The sequence below is a fragment of the Perognathus longimembris genome, chromosome 23 (assembly GCF_023159225.1).
Source record: "Perognathus longimembris pacificus isolate PPM17 chromosome 23, ASM2315922v1, whole genome shotgun sequence".
Lineage (NCBI taxonomy): Eukaryota > Metazoa > Chordata > Mammalia > Rodentia > Heteromyidae > Perognathus > Perognathus longimembris.
In genome coordinates, this window is record NC_063183.1 from 31,005,850 (window position 1) to 31,026,246 (window position 20,397).

At 40.9% G+C, this 20,397-nt stretch overlaps 1 protein-coding gene and 1 pseudogene across 1 annotated transcript in view; both read left to right on the top strand.

The window, feature by feature from the left end:
- Positions 1 to 20,397, top strand: part of Tp53bp1 (tumor protein p53 binding protein 1) — a 66,334-nt gene that overhangs the window by 11,410 nt on the left and 34,527 nt on the right. Inside the window, 5 exon segments of the mRNA XM_048333132.1 lie at positions 1,520 to 1,686; positions 3,252 to 3,384; positions 6,283 to 6,377; positions 11,034 to 11,242; positions 14,676 to 16,002. Coding sequence (XP_048189089.1) covers positions 1,520 to 1,686; positions 3,252 to 3,384; positions 6,283 to 6,377; positions 11,034 to 11,242; positions 14,676 to 16,002 — 1,931 coding nt within the window.
- LOC125341120 lies at positions 4,566 to 5,059 on the top strand (annotated as a pseudogene).

Here is a 20,397-nt window from a genome sequence, read left to right on the forward strand (position 1 = left end):
CTAATTCTATTTAGCAAAGTAGTTTTAGAAATTGCTCTCTCCCTTTTGTATTGGGCATATTCCTGGTTCAGTAGAAATACTTGATCATTTATAAACAGTGGATATTTATGCAGTATCATTGTATCTTCATTTTATGACAAAGGTGACAAAGAATGACTACTTAATCTTTGGTTGTCACGACTCTGTAATCTTCTCCTGAAGAGGCACTATCTCTTCAGGTATTCTTAGGCTGTTGCCTCTGGCCAATAGTCCAGCTTTGGAACCCATAGAAAAACTGTGATGCTTCCAATTTGAGGGATGAAAAATATTCACTATTTTCTTTAGAAAAAAAAAGGGAAGTAAGGAAAATGAACAAAGGTAAATGTCATTAGAAGCTGTCCTTGTACTGTAAGATATTTATTTAACTAGCTTAAAGAGGCTTTTCTTGAGGAAGTTCTCCTTCCATTTAGCTTTGCAATCCTTTGTACCCTGGAGGGTGGTAGAATAGGTGAGATTCTTTAGGCATGGTTTGAAATGTGCCCCTTACATTTGTGAGTAGTATGTGTAAAGAGTAGTATGTGTAAAGGAGGCTTGGGTGTGTCACAGTGGTAAATGTGTGTGTAGTGCTAGCACAGAGAATAATTCACATCTAAGCATTTTCCATGAAAGATCACCATTTGGGCTTTTCTTACTGGCATTGTTGATTGGATCAGAATCCTGCGTGCACATGCATGCGCTAGCCACGTGTCAATATGACAGCTTGAACTTCAGGACTTGGTCTCCTTTGGATTTCTTGTTAATGCAGGCATTCAACCACCTGAGTCATACCTCCAGTCCAGTTTTTTTTTGCTGGTTTATTGAGAGTGAGTCTTTTGGACTTTTCTGTTCTGACTGGGTTTGAATTGTAAACCTCGGATCTTTGCCTTTTCAGTAGTCGGTATTACTAGTATAAACTTCTGGTTTCCAGTTCACAAATCCTCTGACAAGTCTAGATAACAGTTTTTGTATAAAAAAATTCCCAAATCACTCATCAGAAGTCTTGAAATGCATTCAGTAAAGCAGTGAGCAGAATTGAAGTATGGCTTTATGACAAACTGAGATAGTCTTTGAAATGGGCTGAGGACTTGGTAGGATAACATACTTTACTTTTAGTAGACATTCTATACATTATAGTTGCTAGGATTTTTGAAAGTATTAAAAATGCACAAGATAGGAAAAGCTTTTTGTTAAAAGTCAAAAACAGCTGGATTCTCAATGGTTCATGCTTATAATCCTAGCTACTCAACGGGCTGAGATCAGAATTGTGGTTTGAAGCCAGCCCGAGCAGGAAAGCCAGCCTGCAAGACTCATTTCCAGTTAACTACCAAAAAATGTTTGAAGTGGAGCTGTGGTTGAAGTGGTAGAGCACTGGCCTTGAGCAAAAAAGCTTAAGGACAGCGCCCAGACCCTGAGTTCAAGCCCCAGGACTAGCACCAAACAAACAAGTTGAAAGCATTATTACACTTAGTAGCCTTTTCTCTTGGTGATACAAATCTTTTAGGTCAGAAGACATGCCTGCTAGTCCCCAGGTATCTCTTGCTGCTATAGAAACAAAAGAACATACGTCTGCTCAAGAACTTCTACAGAGTGGACTACAGATTCAGAAGTCACCAGAGCCTGAGGTTTTGTCAACTCAGGAAGACTTATTTGACCAAAGCAATAAAACAGGTACAAAGAATAACTTATTGTAGTTCCTTTTCCTCAAAGATCCTTGTTTTAATTTTAAGACTACTGCTTCAGTTAGAAAGCACTTCAGAGATAGGCAAACTTATTTGTGATATGGAAGGAAAGTGTGTTTCTAGCTATTCACTGAGAAGGACTTTTGTGGAATGATTGCTTTTAACATTTTAATGTAATTTTCTCTTGGAAATGGAAGTTTTGAAGAACAGTAGCCAGTAAGGTAATTTGGCATTGGTATTGTGAACGCCAGTAGCTATTTCTCCTATTATCATGTATGTTACTGAACTTTTTTGGTGATATTGAGACTTAACCTGAGTGCCTTGCGTTTGCTAGGCAAGTAATCTACCACTTGAGCCCACATCTCTATTCCTTTTACTTTAGTTCTTCAGGTAGGAGTCCTACCTTTTTCTTAAGACTGAGCTTGGACTATTAATCCTCCTTCCTATGTCTCCTAGCTGGGGTAACAGGCATGTACCATCATACCTGGTTTATTTTATTGAGATGGTTTATTTTATTGAGATGCCTCTTTTTTTGCCTGGGCTGCCTTTGAACCATTGTTTTCCTGATTTCTGCCATCTGAGATTAAGATGTGAGCTACTACATTCAAATCTTAAGTATGATAAATCTTAAGTGTTTCATATTTGTATGTGTAGCAGTCTACTTATCTAATTTACCTACCAAAATAAGGAAGTTGAGGTCTAGAAGGAAGGACAATGTAACTTAGAAGAATATTAAGTTCTCAGGCCTCTTATCCTGCAACTTGAGAGAGCAAAAAAGCTTCAGTCCAAACCAGTGAAATGTGTTGAATATAGAGGAAGAAGGCCATATTTCTGTACTGCTAAATGATACAGTCTGCTGTATAAGACGTACAAGAAACCTCTTTTGTTTCTTTACTAAAACTATACTGTTGTATGTAAGAAATCTTTACTCTTAATGATAGATATAGTTGATAACCAACTTTTGCTAAGAAGGGAGCAGTAGGTAACTTCATAATGTAAGTAACAGCTGCTCATGTATTATTAGTGCATCAGTGTTTTCTGTCTCCTTCGAGGAGGCCCCAGTTCTAATCATGAAAATTACTGCATTCATATCATCAGGTGTCATGCGCATTGTTTTGACTTCTCCCATCTGCATCATGGCATGAGCTTTACTTCACCTTAGGTAGACCTTGGAATAAAAGGCTCGCTTGCTGTTTTATAATAGAAGCATCACAAGAAAGAAGAGCAGCCAAGCAGAGGTATAAGGATTCTGTCTGGCTTTTCCTCTCCAAGCTTAGAATTTGACAGAAAGGTCTAGTGAACTATTTTTTTCATCAGTTCTTTATTAAAGAAACTCATACTTTGGGGGGGTTAACGTCCAGTGAAGAGTCAGTTACGTCATTCCATTACTGTAGTATAATTAGAAAACAATTTCTGACCTCCTGAAACATGGTTGAAAATAAGAGATAATATTCTTTTTCTCCGTACTGTTTTTCTTTTTGAGAAGTCAGTATTGTGAATCCAAGAAGTAAATACAACTGGAATACCTCTTTTTTTTTTCTTTTCCCTCCTTAGTAGCTTCTGATGGTTGCTCTACTCCTTCAAGAGAGGAAGCTGGGTATTCTCTGGCTTCCACACCTGCTACCACTCTGCACCTCCTGCAGCTCTCTGGTCAGAGGTCCTCCATTGTTCAGGAGAGTCTTTCTACGTAAGTAAGCCTCAAACAGCTGTGTTAAAGCAACGTGCCTGAGCCTTTTAGGGACATGTTGAGGCTAAAAGTTCAAGCTGCCTACTAGGTTAGAATTCTTTATAAAACCAGAAGGATGGTATGTAGGCTGTAGAATTTTGAGGCTTGAAATGTAATGGAACTGGTAAAGGCTCATAGATGTATATTTTCCTATTTGGGAATTCTCTTTGTAATAGTTGCTAAGGTTTTCAGTAGGAAAGAAAATGCCACGTTATTAGAAATGTTGAGCCAGGTGATGGTGGCTCACACCTGTGAGCTACTTAGGAGGCTGAGATTTGAGAATCATGGTTCAAAGCCAGCCCCAACAAGAAAGTCTGTGAGATTATTGTCAATCACCAGAAAACTGGAAGTGGCATTGTGTCTCAAAGTGGTAGAGCACTAGCCTTGAGTGAAAAGCTCAGGGGACAGTGTCCAGGCCTTGATGAGTTCAAGCCCCATGATCCACAAAAAGAAAAGAAAAAACTTCATACTTCATACTTCAAAACAAGCATTCTACTTAGTGTTGGTGGCTCACCCATGTAATCCTAGCTACTCCGGAGTCTTAGATCTGAGGATCATGGTTTGAAGCCAGCCATGGCAGGAAAGTCCATGAGAGTCTTAGCTCTAATTAAGCACCAAAAAAAAGCAACAGAAGGGGAGGTATGGCTCAAATAGAAAGCTAGTGTTGGGCGAATAAGATCAGAGATAGCACTCAGGCCCTGAGTTCACATTCCAGGACCGGTGAGCACACTAACACACCAGCCTCCCTCCCCCAAGCATTCTGCTCTTCCATTTCACTACTTTCTTCCTATTTAGTAGTATTGGATGGAGAATACAGGCTGCTATAGTGGACTGTAGTTGATTTTCTTTTTTTTTTTTTTGGCCAGTCCTGGAGCTAGAACTCAGGTCCTGAGCACTGTCCCTGGCTTCTTTTTGCTCAAGGCTAGCACTCTACCACTTGAGCCACAGTGCCACTTCTGGCTTTTTCTATATATGTGGTGCTGAGGAATCGAATCCAGGGCTTCATGTATGCGAGGCAAGCACTCTACCACTAGGCCATATTCCCAGCCCCTGAGTTTCTTTAATGCTGTGTCAGAGCAAATAGGTTTGCCTTTACTGTTTATTTAAAAATATGCGGCTGCTCCGTGTGGCCTTTGTAAGATTCCACCATGGCGTACCATAGCCAGGGCCAAAAGGTGCAGAAGGTGATGGTGCAGCCCATCAACCTCATCTTCAGATACCTACAAAATAGATCTCGGATTCAGGTGTGGCTCTATGAGCAAGTGAATATGTGGATAGAGGGCTGCACCACTTGTTTTGATGAATAAATACATGAACCTTGTGTTAGATGATGTAGAAGAAATTCATTCTAAAACCAAGAAGAAAACTGGGTTGGATCATGCTAAGAGGAGATAATAGTACTCTACTACAAAGTGTCTCCAACTAGAAATCATCAGTGAAGTGAGAAGTTGTTAAGAATCTTATATAGTTGTTTTTTGTTTTTTGATTTTTGTTGTTTTTTTTAGTGTTCTTTGCTGGGAATCTAAGAAAACATCCATTCATATTGTTTGATGAGCCCTTTTGTTAAGCTGTGTGCACAGTTCTGATGACCTTGTGTTATCATCAGGTGACAATAAATGCCTTGGGATTGTTTTTAAAAAATATGCATAATTTTCCTATTATGCAAAAATAGTAAAATTTTTTATGTCTTAAATCTACAGATCAGTTTATTTTTTGGCACTTATTCTGTTCAGTCATGATGTCCTATGTCTACTCATTTACTTTTGCCTTATTCTTTTTAAGAAATTCTTATTTTAGTAATGTCTGGTGTGGGTAATACTTAGTGATTGTTCTGCTAGTCTCAGATTACTGTTTGGGAGAAATACTTTTAAGTATAATGACTTAAATATTTTTGCTATTAAAAAGTAAAAGCAGGGGCTGGGGATATGGCCTAGTGGCAAGAGTGCTTGCCTCGTATACATGAGGCCCTGGGTTCGATTCCCCAGTACCACATATACAGAAAATGGCCAGAAGTGGCGCTGTGGCTCAAGTGGCAGAGTACTAGCCTTTTTTTTTTTTTTTGCCAGTCCTGGGCCTTGGACTCAGTGCCTGAGCACTGTCCCTGGCTTCTTCCCGCTCAATGCTAGCACTCTGCCACTTGAGCCACAGCGCCACTCCTGGCCGTTTTCTGTATATGTGGTGCTGGGGAATTGAACCCAGGGCTTCATGTATAGGAGGCAAGCACTCTTGCCACTAGGCCACATTCCCAGCCCCAGAGTGCTAGCCTTGAACAAAAAAAAGAAGCCAGGGACAGTGCTCAGGCCCTGAGTCCAAGCCCCAGGACTGGCAAAAAATAAAATAAAAAGTAAAAGCAGGGGCTGGGAATATGGCCTAGTGGTAAAGTGCTCACCTCGTATACATGAAGCCCTGGGTTCTATTCCTCAGCACCACATATATAGAAAAGGCTGGAAGTGGTACTGTGGCTCAAGTGGTAGAGTGCTACCCTTGAGCAAAAAAGAAGCCAGGGACAGTGCTCAGGCCCTGAGTTCAAGCCCCAGGACTGGCAAAAAAACCCAAAAACCCAAAACACAACAACAATAACAAAAAAACCCACTAAAAGCAGGACTGGGAATATGGTTTAGCAGTAGCTTGACTTGCATGCATGAAGCCGTGGGTTCAATTCCTCAGCACCACATAAACAGAAAAAGCTGGAAGTGGTGCTGTGGCTCAAGTGGTAGAGTGTTAGCCTTGAGGAAAAAGAAGCTAGAGACAGTGCTCAGGCCCTGAGTGCCAAGTCCCAGGACGGGGGGAAAAAAAGTAAAAGCAAATATAGAAACAAGCTTTGGCAAAATAACTTGTGATTCTCTCTTTTATTTGAAGGAATTCATCAGATCTTGTTGCTCCTTCCCCCGATGTTTTCCGATCTACCCCTCTGATGGTTCCTAGCAGTCCTACAGAGCAAGAAGGGAGAAAAGGTGAGCTCTCTTAATATGTCTGCTGATCTCAGATTTAAAGAGGAGCAGGGTTTCTTCTGCCTTGCAAATGTCTTGTTTCATTGTACTTGGGAAACCTGCCTTATATTGTTTGTGAGGATGCAGGTCTCCAGCCCTTAGGGTTATGGCCCACTGTAAAGTGCCCTTTGAGGTTTATGCTCTGCTAGCATGGGTTCTTCTGAGAGTTTTGTATTGTTGACTTAATTTTTACAAAGACTTTAAAGGGAAATCTTTTTTTTTTTTTTGGCCAGTCCTGGGGCTTGGACTCCAGGGCCTGAGCACTGTCCCTGGCTTCTTCCCGCTCAAGGCTAGCACTCTGCCACTTGAGCCACAGCGCCGCTTCTGGCCGTTTTCTGTATATGTGGTGCTGGGGAATCGAACCTAGGGCCTGGTGTATCCGAGGCAGGCACTCTTGCCACTAGGCTATATCCCCAGCCCTAAAGGGAAATCTTTGATTACTATTAATTACTATTTTGGTAGTACGGCGACTTGAACTCAGGGCTTCATGCTTGTTAGGCAGGTGTTGTATTACATTTAGCCCCAAATTTTTATGATTTCAACTTGAACTTGAGTTAGTATGGGGAAGAAATGAATGTTACTAATGGCCTAGTATTTTCCAGTAACATGCTATCATGTTTCTGGTGAGAGAACCGACTTTTTTTGAGTTTGTGTTGGTGCTGGGGCTTGGTGCTGTTTCCGAGTTTTTGGTAGTTAATTGGAGGTAGAAGTCTCAGGAATTTTGTGCTTGCTGGCTTTGATCCTCATATTTCACCCTCCTGAGTAGCTAGATTACAGATGGGAGCCACTGGCACTTGGCTTTTTTGTTTAAAATTATATATTTATTATCTTTTAAGTCGTTGCACAGAGGGGTTATAAATTCAGCACCCATCATTATTTCTTGTATTCTTTCTGAGTTATGTTGTTATCAAAATAGTTTGGCTACTGAGTGGCTAGGAGCTGGTGGCAAAAATTTTACTCACTTTTTTCCCCTTTATGCATTCAGTGATTACTCATAAGAATTGCTTTATACTTCGGAGATGTATCTTAATTTCTCTTACCCTCTCTTGCTGTGCCCTAGTCTCCTATCTAAAAAACGTATTTCTAAGTTCTTATTTCTACAAAGCTTTCTAATAAATTGCATGATTTTCTTCTTTCCATTTGTACATTTTTTGGAAACAGGGTCTTTCTATGTAGTCTAGGCTGGTCTTGAGTTCAAGATGATCTTGCCTCAGCCTTGCTAAGGGTTGAGATTTCAGGCATAAATAACTACACCTGTCCTTTTATTCTTTCACATACCAGTAATGTTACTATTTATTGGGTATTTAGTGTAGGTCACACTGTGTTGGGTCCTTGCCTTTGGTTCTAGGTATTTCTTTGCTTTTCCATTGACTCCTCACAATAGTACTATGAAGTAGGTGTTATTTTTATCCCTTCCCCTTCTTACAGATAAGGAAATGGAGGTACAGAAATTTCATAACTCGTAAGATGTAAAGGCAGGATTTGAATTCAAAGACATTTGCCTCTGGGACTTTGTTCTTATCTGATATTCTGTGTGCTTGCGCATGTACATCCTATTGTGTCTGCTTTTTTTTTTTTTTTGGCCAGTCCTGGGCCTTGGACTCAGGGCCTGAGCACTGTCCCTGGCTTCTTCCCGCTCAAGGCTAGCACTCTGCCACTTGAGCCACAGCGCCGCTTCTGGCCGTTTTCTGTATATGTGGTGCTGGGGAATCGAACCTAGGGCCTCGTGTATACGAGGCAGGCACTCTTGCCACTAGGCTATATCCCCAGCCCTGTGTCTGCTTTTGAGAACTGTAAATACAGAGATAAGTGGTTTGGATTTGGATTACATTTGGATTACAGTACAATTTATCTTCAATTTGTTGTTGAACTTGAGGCCTGGGTACTGTCCTTGAGCCTTTTATGAAGTTTAAGGCTAGTTCTCTACCAGTTTGATCTCTACCTCCACTTCTGGTATTATGTTAGTTAATTGGAGATAAGTGTCTCACGGACTTTCCTACCTGGGCTGGCTTTGAACCTCCATCCTCAAATCTCAGACTCCTGGTGTATCTTCACTTTTTTTTTTTTTTTTTTGCTCATGGGGATGAACTCAGGGCCTGGGTGCTGTTCCTGAACTGTTTCTCTTAAAGCTAGTAGTACTCTATCACTTTGAGCCACAGCACCACTTCTGACTTTCTTGTGGTTAATTAGAGATAAGAGTCTCATGGACTTTCCTGACTGGGCTGGTTTAAACTGTTACCCTTCTATCTCAGTCTCCTGAGTAGCTAGGATTACAGGCGTGAGCTAACAGCACCTGGTTATATATCTTCACTTTTAATCTTGGCTTTTTTTTTTTTGCTACAGTTTATCTATCTCCAGTTATTTTCTCTTGAAATCAGTTGTAAGTATCTAAAAGGACTAATATTATTCTAAGCATTACATGATCAGTGACTTGTTCAGTAAAATTGAATCCACTCTACAAAAATCTGGGTTAATGTAGGTTAACTTAGGTTAATTCTTAGTAGTTTTTTTTGTCTGTGTTCTGAACATTAAAACATATAAAATGAGCCATATTAAAAATTCTTTTGGGACTGAGAATATGGCCTAGTGGTAAAGTGCTCGCCTTGTATACATGAAGTCCTGGGTTCGATTCCTTAGCACCACATATATAGAAAAAGCTGGAAGTGGCGCTGTGGCTCAAGTGGTAGAGAGTTAGCCTTGAGCAAAGAGAAGCCAGGGACAGTGCTCAGGCCCTGAGTTCAAGCCCCAGGACTGGCAAAAAAACAAAACAAAAATTCTTTTTTCCTGATTATAAACCTAAACAATATTCATTGTAGAAAGTTTGGAAAATGTTGGAAGTGAAGGTATGGTTCCAGTGGTGGAGTACTAGCCTTGAGTGAAAAGCCCAAGCGATACTATATGACTGTTGAGTTCAAGTGCCAGTGCCACTACCAAAAAACCAAAAAAGGTTGGAAATGTATAGAAGACCATTGGGAAGGAAGCAAAATCACCTGTTGTACCACAATTTAGATTAGATTACAACTAATATTTTGATATACTTTTCAGAGTGTTTCTTATGTGGTTGGCATCATTTAAGTAATTCCTTTTTTTGTTCGATGTAACATACTGTGTTTTCCTTTGTTAGCTGTATTTTAGATTTATTGCGTTTACTTAGTATGTACATCAGCTTATGAGATTATGCATGCTTTTATGTATCTGTTTTCCTGTGTATCTTAGATTATTTACACATTTATATATGTAGTATACATATGTATATATATGTATTTATATATGTAGTTCTTAAGGTAACAGTATGTAAATGTGCTTTGTCATGGCAAAAAGGTTAAAAGGTTCAGTGGAGATAGTCAGCTTGGTTGTGGTAGTGTAGTAGAGGTGTATAGCACCAGATCCTAAGCTAGCAAGCTAAGCACCAACATGGGCTTGAGGTTGGAACTGTGGGTATCGGTTGCATCAGTGGAGCCTGGAAAAAACTATAAACAATGCTGTGTGGTTTATGAGTGGTCTAGAGAGAAAGCATGGTTGGTTATGCTATGAGGGGTGAAAACAGATCATGAATCAAAGAGCTGGCGAGGCTGCCTCTGAGCAAGGCCCTGGTAGCTTCTGAGAAAGCAGTGTTTTGTTTTGTGTCCTCTTGAGCAATTTGTATTAGAATTAGTGTCTTCATAATTCTTGAATACATCAGTTGTAATTGTCGAAAGGTTTTTCTTCCCAGCTCTCAGTACTGGCATCTGTCCCTCTGCACTTAGCAGTTAATGCAAATATATAGTGAGTGTATAAATCTGTAGCTATTTACTCAAGTGATAAGATTACTGTCTTTTAATGTGTAGGGCAATACACATGATTGTGGAGCCAGATGGTATTAATCTGGGCATTCCTACATAAAATGTGAAAAGTGAGCCATATATAATCAGGAAAGACTTAGAGGAGCCAAGTTAATTTAACTTCTTTTTAAAAAACTTATACCTAAACATAGAATAATTTTCACCAGCCAACACTCCGGGGAAGTAAGTATTTGTGGTATTATGTCCTAAAAAGTCCTTTTTCTGGTGGGTGGTGAGTAGACAATACTGCGGCTTAAATGCCAGGGGGACTTTAAGCTCTTGCTAGGCTTTTTTCGCTCACAGGTGTCTACCACATGAGCCATACTTCCAGATCCAGGAATTTTACAGAATTGCCTGCCAGGGTTGGCTTTGAATGACAGTTCTCAGATCTCACTCTCCTGAGTAGTTAGAATTATAGGCATGAGCCTATAATGCCTGTCAAGTCACTATTTTCTTTTCTTTCCTTTTTATTTTTGTGGGTCCAGGGACTTGAACTCTGGGCCTGGGCACTGTCCCTGAGCTCTTTTTGCTTAAGGCTGGTGTTCTGCCACTTGAGCCACAGTGCCACTTCCATCTTTTTCTGAGTAGTTAATTTGAGATAAGAGTCTCATGAACTTTCCTGCCCAGGCTGCCTTTGAACTGTGATCCTTAGGTCTCAGCCTCCTGAGTAGCTAGGATTACAGGTGTGAGCCACTGCTGGCTAGCCACTATTTTCTTAGGAATGGAAATTTTTGTAGTATGTTGGAATATGAGTAATATTGAGACACGATTATTTTTTGTTTTTCTTGCTTTAAAGCAGATGAACCAATGGATACGTCAGTATTACCTGAAGGAGAAAGTGAGTCTTTACAGCAGAAACTTGAACCTGATGAACCAGTGGAAGTAGAAAACCCTCCTCTTCCACTTGAGCCCACTATATCACCGCAAGCCTCGACACCAGTGTGTCAGAGCACACCAGTCTTCACTCCCGGCTCACTTCCTATCCCTTCCCAGCCTGAGTTTTCTCATGTGAGTACTGTAGAAAGAAGTGTTCTTTGTTGTTTGCTTTTAAACTATTGAATCTCTCTTTTTTTTTAATACTAGGGTTCATCTTCATATTATCCTTTCCAAAGTTGTTTAGTATTTCTAAATGGATATACCATAACTAGTTAACTACTTCTGTATGGAGAACATCAGAATGATTTTTTACCCCCCTCAATATGGGAATTGAACCCAGGATTGCACATGCTAGGCAATTTATTCTGAGCTCTATTTTGTATTGACACAAGATATTGCTGTAAGAAAAGAAAAAAAAAAAACACCAGAAAGGCCAATTCAACAGTCCAGCAGGTTTTATTTGGGAGGAAAACCTGAGACGAGCAACCATATCTCCCAAAGCTAAAGGGGAAATATCCTTCTGTCCACTTACAACTTGGATCTTTTTAAATACTAGGCAGGCAAAGCTAAGTCAGGCAGGGCAGTTGGAAGTAGATGAGATGGAGGTGGGGTGGGGGAGCACTGTTACTTTGAGGAGTTTCAAGGTTTCAGCAACATTTGTGTCTACAAGGACTGTCACCATCACATGTGGCCTTGGTCTTAGGCTCTCTTCTTTAAAACCAAAGGGTGGGTATATTTAGGGGTGAGGGGAGGGGAGATGATTCGATGAGGTTGGCAGCAAGGACATTTCTACGGCATAGCTGTCAGAAAGCTGAGGGCTTCCAGTTCAAGTAATTTTCAGCCATTTGCTGAATTATTCAGGCTGTCATTGAACAGGCTTCACCTGCTGTAGCTTCTCGAATACTTGGGATTCTTTTGTGCTGGTCCTGGGGCTTAAACTGAGGGCCTGGGCACTGTCCCTGAGCATTTTTAGCTCAAGGCTGGTGCTTTACTACTTTGAGTACTCTACTACTTGAGCCATAGCTCCACTGGGTGGTTAATTGGAGCCAAGAGTTTCATGGACCTTCCTGCCTGGGCTGGCTTTGAATGGTTATCCTCAGTTCTTGGCCTCTTGAGTAGTTGGGATTACAGGTGTGGGCCACCCGTGCCTAGCAAGAATTACAATAATTAAAAGTAAAAATTCAAAGTGAGGAATGGGAATATAGCCTAGTGGCAGAGTGCTTGCCTCGAATACTTGAAGCCCTGGGTTCCATTCCTCAGCACCACATATGTAGAAAAAGCCAGAAGTGGTGCTGTGGTTCAAATGATCGAGTGCTAGCCTTGAGCAAAAAGAAGCCAGGGACAGTGCTCAGGCCCTGAATTCAAGCCCCAAGACTGGCAAAAAAATACAAAAAAAAATTGAAAGTGAGTACTAATGAACTATGTCAGAAATTCAGTGAGGAGGGGTACAGTAGGAAGAAAGAAAATTAATTGCTTTGTGAAGTTGTAAAACTTGTCTCCTTTGTTGAAGAAATCACTTTAATGCAAGTGGTGTAGTGGTTAAGAACAAGGACTCTCAAGATTAACTTTTTGGAGCTCTGCATTACTACCTTTTGACTTGTGGAAACTGAACTGAGTTTCAGCTTGTGATCATTCAAATGGGGTTTCAATTCTCTGCCTCATCACATTGTTGTGAAGGCTAAGTATCTAGACATAAAATATGTATATAAAGCACCTGAGTAGCTCCCTGCATGTGAATATATACTGCAGAAGGGTATTTACTGCTAGCAGTAGTGAATTGGAGGTTAAACCACTATTACTGTACATTTTTTTCCCCCTAAGACAAGAGTATCACAATGAAGCCTAGGCTGGAGACTATTCTTATAACCTGATAGAATAAATAACACTAGAAACTGAAATAACAGAAGTTATGGAATATACAGTATGCTTGGCTGCTTATTTTCATTGCTCATTCCCAGAAAAATCGTGGCATAATGGGCTGGAGGTGTGGTTCAAGTGGTAGTTTGCCCGCCTAACAAGCGCAAGGCCTTGAATTTAAATCTCAGCCCCACCACCAAATGAGAATATGAATACTTTACCATCTGTTTAGAGTCTTACAGGGAGAATTACTTTATGTAGCTTCTTAGTATAAACAGCCTCAACTTTGTATTTTCTCTTGGTGTTGGGGATGTGGCCAAAGGAAACTCTGTTACACTCTTGGTGGGAATGTACACTTGTTCAGCCACTGTCAAAGTAGTATGGAGGTTCCTCCAAAGACTAAACATAGAGCTTCCCTATGACCCAGCAATTCCACTCCTGAGCACTTATCCAATAGAACACAAACAAGGCCACACTACAGCTACTGGAACAACCATGTTCATTGCAGTATTATTTACCATAGCCAAAATATAGAATCAATCTAGATGCCCCTCGGTGGATGAATGGATCAAGAAAATAGGGTATATATACACAACGTAATTCTACACATCCATCAGAAAAAATGATATTGTACCATTCATAAGGTAATGGAAAGACTTGGAAAAAATTATATTGAATGAAGTAAGCCAGACCCAAGGAAACATGTGCCTATAAGTCCACGAGTAAACACACTGGATGGTTAAAAAAAAAAAAGGGGGGGGGCACTGGTGGCTCATGCCTGTAATCCTAACAAGAGGCTGAGATATGAGGATCATGGTTCAAACCTAGCCCAGGCAGGAAAGTCTGTAGACTCTTCTCTCCAATTAGTCCCCCCCAAACCAGAAGTGGAGCTGTGGATCAAAGTATACAGTGCTCACCTTGAGGAAAAGAGCTCAGGGACAGCACCCAGGCCACAACCGACCAAAAAAAACCCCACTGGGACATGATAAATTATACACATAGGTTTGTAGGTATTCACAATAGAGACCAAAGAAGGATATTCTTAGGAGAGGATTACAAAGGTGCAATAGCTATGTGCATCTGATCATATAAAATAATATCTGAATGCACCCCAGGAAATGGAAACAAGAAGTCTGTTTTCCTTTTGTCTTATCTATTTATGGAAGGGCAAGGGGACACAGAAATGGTGGGACAAATGATACTAGACATTAGGTTGAAAATGAACTAAAGAACTTGTGGGAAGGGATGGGAGGGAAAAAGTGGGAGAGATTGCCGGGAAGGGGTGACATTGTTCAAAAAGAAATAAACTGTTTATCTGACTTATGTAACTGTAGCTCCTCTGTACATGACCTTTACAGTAATGATTAAAAGTAAGGTATTTACATAAAATTAAATTTCTGTTTTAAGTTATAGGTTGATGAATTTTGATAACATTTATACAAATGGTAACCAACACCACCATCAAAGTATACCATAAATCTTTGTATTTGATTTTCCTCCACCCCAGTTTTTCCCTCTCCAAGGCAATTGTACAGTAGTGACTTGTGCAGATGAAAAACTGGTGATTTTGAGTTTGTATTCCTGACATTATAGTCTCAGTTCTCCCAATTCATGAATAATTGACCTAGAAATTTTAGGTGAATCCAAGGATAATTATAAAAGACATATGATAGAGCAAATGACAGTTTGTCTCCTTATTCTTCATTAGGACATTTTTATTCCATCACCAAGTTTGGAAGAACGATCGAATGAGGGGAAGAAAGGTGGAGATTTACATAGTTCATCTTTGACTGTTGAATGTTCTAAAACTTCAGAGATTGAACCAAAGAATTCCACACTGGATCTTGGACTTTCTTTGACAGGAGAGTCTTGCAAGTTGATGCTTTCTACAAGTGAGTGTAGTCAGTCCCCAAAGGTGGAGAGCTTGGGTTCTCCTAAAATTGATGAAGATGGTGAAAACACTCAGATTGAAGATACTGAACCCTTGTCGCCAGTTCTCAGTTCTAAACTTGTTACTGCTGAAAATGATAGTATCTTGATGAATCCAGCACAAGATAGCCAAGTAGAACTGATTCAGAATGATGACAAAACAAAAGAAAATGACACAGAGAACAGAGATGATATTAGTATTTTAACTGCTGGTTGCAAAGAACGAGAAGAAACTGTAGCAGAGGATGTCTGTATTGATCTCACTTGTGATTCGGGGAGTCAGGCAGTTCCTTCTCCAGCTACTCGATCTGAAGCACTTTCTAGTGTTTTAGACCAGGAGGAAGCTATGGAAATTAAAGACCACCATCCAGAGGAGGGGTCTTCAGGATCTGAGGTAGAAGAAATTCCTGAGACTCCTTGTGAAAGTCATGGGGAAGGGCCTAAAGAAGAAAATATGGGGAGTGTCCCTTTGCACCTTTCTCTGACTGAAACTCAGTCCCAAGGGTTGTGTCTTGAAAAGGAAATCTCCAAACAAGAATGCCCAGAAGCTATGGAAGTTGAAACCAGTGTGATTAGTATTGATTCTCCCCAAAAGCTGCCAGTGCTTGACCAAGAATTAGCGCCTAAGGATCCAGAAGCTTGGGAAGAAGCTACCTCTGAGGACTCCAGTGTAGTCATTGTAGATGTGAAGGAGCCATCTCCTAGAGGTGATGTTTCTTGTGAACCATTGGAGGGAGTGGAGAAATGTTCCGATTCCCAGTCATGGGAGGATGTTGCTCCAGAAATAGAACCATGTGTTGAGAATAGAGTAGATCTCCAGGAAGAAAGGAATATGGAATATGAATGTGACTTGAAATCAGTGACTGCAGGAAAGGAACCTGTAGAAGAAAACTCTCCACAGCCTTCCTTGCCTTTAGTGAAAACAGATGAACCTCCCACACCTGATCAGGAGGTGCAGCAGCTCCAGTCGCCAGAGAAAGCAGAGAACTCATTAACAGAAGATTTAAAAGTGGCTACTACTAAGCTGCTAGGTTCAGGTGTAGCAGAGCAGCGGCTTGAAAAGGCCCCTGACCGTGGCTCACAGAGCTTCTGTGAAAGTTCAAGTGGTGAGTGAGTACTTATTCTGAGTATCCAACAAGATTGTCATTTGGCCCGGAAGGTAGGAGCTGAATGGTTTGCTTATGAATAGCCATTAATACCTGGGGAATTTTAAGATTTTGAGCTGTGTTTTTAATGGATATAATTATTCATGGGATTACATATAGCAAGTAGTTTATTAGCTTTATAACTCAGGAATTATGGCGTCAGTATAAATATTTAGAAGTTGTATCAATCTTGGGGCTGGGAATGTGGCCTAGTGGTAGAGTGCTTGCCTAGCATGCATGAAGCCCTGGGTTCGATTCCTCAGTACCACATAAACAGAAAAAGCCGGAAGTGGCGCTGTGGCTCAAGTGGTAGAGTGCTAGCCTTGAGCAAAAAGAAGCCCAGGGACAATGTCCAGGCCTGGAGTTCAAGCTCCAGGTCTGACCCAAAAAAAAAAGAAATTGTATCCACTTTTTTACTTCTTAGGCCCTCCAGCCTTGCTTTTTTGCTGGTTGTTTTGGAATCTAGTGGATTTTTTCTGCCTGGACTGGCTTTAAGCTGTGATCCTTTGCATCTAGGTACAAGCCATTTGTGCCACCCTCCCTTTTCTTCCCTTCCCATTCTCTCTCCCCTTCCCTTCCCCCTCTCTTTTTCCCTCTCCTCCCCTTTCCTTTCTCTCTCTGTGTGTGTGTGTGTGTGTGTGTGTGTATTTGTGTATGTTTACACACACCTCTATTTGTGGCTATAGTGATTTAATGCAGGGTCTCATACATTGTAGGCAAACATTCTACCACTGAATACCACTGAGTGCCCCAGTCCGGACATAGATTTCCATACTTTCTTTGAAGTGCAAGTTTTTTGTTGTTGTTTTTTTTTTTTTGAGACATTGTCTTTCTGAAGCCAGGCTAACCTTAAACTTGTGCTCCTCCTGCCTCAGCTTCTTAAGTGCTAAGAATGTGGGTTTATATGATCACATTTGGTAATAATTAATTCTCCTTTCTCTTCTCTGTCCTGTTTTCATTAGTTTCTCTTTTTTTTTTTTTTTACTTTTCTCCCTTTCCCAAACTGGTTCAACAGGTTTTATCATTCTACTTTCATAGATATAGTCTATTTTGACTATATTCAAGGCAGGAGTACTTTAAAAAAATTTTTTTTGCCAGTCCTGGGGCTTGAACTCCTGGCTTGAGCACTGTCCCTGAGCTGCTTTTGCTCAAGGCTAGCACTCTACCACTTGAGCCACAGCGCCACTTCTGGCTTCCAGCTTTTTTTTTGGCCAGTCCTGGGCCTTGGACTCAGGGCCTGAGCACCATCCCTGGCTTCTTCCCGCTCAAGGCTAGCACTCTGCCACCTGAGCCACAGTGCCACTTCTGGCCGTTTTCCATATATGTGGTGCTGGGGAATCGAACTGAGAGCTTCACGTGTAGGAGGCAAGCACTCTTGCCACTAGGCCATATTCCCAGCCCTTCCAGCTTTTTCTTTTTTTTTTTTTGGCCGTCCTGGGCCTTGGACTCAGGGCCTGAGCACTGTCCCTGGCTTCTTCCCGCTCAAGGCTAGCACTCTGCCACTTGAGCCACAGCGCCGCTTCTGGCCGTTTTCTGTATATGTGGTGCTGGGGAATCGAACCTAGGGCCTCGTCTATCCGAGGCAGGCACTCTTGCCACTAGGCTATATCCCCAGCCCCCCTTCCAGCTTTTTCTGTGTATGTAATTTATTGATTTCTGGGTCTTGAGTTTAGAGGTTCAGTAGCACTCTACCACTTGAGCCATAGCTCCACTTTTAGCTTTTCAGTGGTTAATTGGAGTTAAGAGTTTGTTTTTGGCTTTTGTGTGTGTGGTACTAGGAGTTGAACCTAGGGCTTTCTACATACTAGGTAAACACTACCACTGAGCTACATCCCCAGCTCAAGATTGTAGTTACTGAGTAGACAACAAAAAACACTGAAGGCAATGGTTGAAAAGTAGTATTTGAAAAGTATTTGAAAAGGTGAAAGGAATTAACATAGCTTCATGAAGTAGCTGGAAATTTAAATCATTTGGAAGGATATTGAAAAAAAAAAGAGCGCAATTCTGCTGATGCTTGAGGAGCAGATGAAAGTAATGTAAAAAACTTTCTTCACTCTAAAGAAGGTTAAGTCCCAGTACATTGTTTCTGGATATTATAGTTAGGAGATTACCTTTTTTTTTTTGGCCTGTCCTGGGGCTTGAACTCAGGGCCTGGGCATTGTTCCTGAGCTTTGCTGCTCAAGGTTAGTGCTCTACCACTTGAGCCACAGTGCCACTTCTGGCTTTTTCTGAGCAGTTCATTGGAAATAAGAGTCTCACATACTTTACTGCCTGGCTTGGCTTTGAACCACGATCCTCAGATCTCAGCCTCCTGAGTAGCTAGGATTGCAGGCATGAGCCACCAGCGCCTGGCAAGAGATTACTTTATCCTTATTTTTTGTTAATAGCTTTATTGCGAAAGAGATACAGGACGGTGCAGTTTTTTAGTTGAATTTTTTAAATTTAAGTTGTTTAAAAGTTTCAACTTAACATGTCAATTTATGAGTAAAATGCATTTTGATTAATTTTTTGATTACTTGTCAGTATTAGCAATTTGGCCATGGAGGAGAGTACTGCTTAATTCTGAAACAGTGAATTTAGAGAGTGAATACTTGAAACCCCAACCTTATTCAACATAGAGCAGATCGGGCTGATGATAAGAAAAATAAAAATAATCTTAAGTCCTTAATTAAACCCACAGGTGGTAAAATATAGCAGGTTTACAATGATCAGAGAAGCTTGATTTGTTTGGGTTAAACTAATACCTCTTGTTAGTTTACTGGATGAAATGTCATTACTAGTTGTTCATGTCGGAGGCAGATTCTTAGGATAGACCGTTGATACAGTGTCACCAGTATTACAAATCTTTTTTTTTTTTTTTTGGCCAGTCCTGGGCCTTGGACTCAGGGCCCGAGCACCGTTCCTGGCTTCTTCCCGCTCAAGGCTAGCACTCTGCCACTTGAGCCACAGCGCCGCTTCTGGCCGTTTTCTGTATATGTGGTGCTGGGGAATTGAACCTAGGGCCTCGTGTATCCGAGGCAGGCACTCTTGCCACTAGGCTATATCCCCAGCCCACAAATCCTTTTTATTAATCGCTTTTTATCAATTTTAAGATAAAACCAATTCTCTTTAAGCGGATGGAAGAAAATGTAGGAAAGATTTTCATATGAAGAGTTTTAACTATTTCTTTGGACTAATGAATTCTGTGGTGGTCTTAGTAATAAAGCAAAACCTTTTACATAGGCTTGAGAGTTAAGTTGGCTTTTATTCATTCAAGTCTCCCCCCTACCCCCCTTGAACTCAGGGCTTTGCACTTAATAAAAATGTTCTATCACCTGAGCCATGCCCTCAGCCCTAGTTTTTTTTGCATTGGTTGCTAACGTACAATAGGATAACCCCTGATAATCTGGAAAAGCAAGAAGGGAATTGATACTTCAGTGTTTTACAGAGTACTGAATATGCAGAAAAGCTCAGTAAATTTAAAAGGATAAAATATGCCAGTGTATTTTACAGGATTTGGTTAACAGACTATATTAGTGTTAGCTTACATATGACTGAACAAGAGCAGAGAAGCCTGTGGCTTGCTCACACCTGTAACCCTAGCTACTCAGGAGGCTGAAATCTGAGGGCCACAGTTTGAAGCCAGGCAGGGCAGGAAAGTCTGTGAAGACTTATCTCTAGTTAACTACCAGAAAGCTGAAAGTGGAGCTGTGGTGGAGTGCTCCCCTTGAACAGAAGAACTCAAAAGGACCCAGGCCCCTGAGTTCAAGCCCCATGACTGAAAAAAAAAGGGAAAATGTGAAAGCATTTGGAGACTGAATAAAGGGCTTTTGTGAACAGGAGTAATTAAAGAAAGCTGGAAATGTAGCTGCCTGCTAGTTGATTGAGTAATGTCTAAGTAGTTAGAAATGAAATAGTGTGTGTGTTTGGGTTTTTTTTTTTCTTTTTTCTTTTTTCTCCAGTCCTGGGGCTTGAACTCAGGACTGAGGCATTGTCTCAGCTTCTTTTGCTCAAGGCTAGCACTGTATCACAGCACCACTTCTGACTTTTTCTGTAGAATTATGTGGTCCTTAGGAATTGAACCCAGGACTTAGTGAATGCTAGGCAAACTACCACTAAACCACATTCCCAGCCCTGAAGTTTTTTGACCCTAACCAACCCGTTTAAAGCCATTTTTTTCCTTTATTGTCAAAGTGAAGTACAGAGGGATTACAGTTTCATATGTAAGGCAATGAGTACATTTTTTGTTCAACTTGTTACCTCCTCCCTCATTTTTCCCCCGCTTCCCCTTTTATTTTGTTTTTACACAGTATTGGTGTTTGAACTCAGGGCCTCATGCCTTCTACAAGGGCTCAACCACCAAACCACATTCTAGTC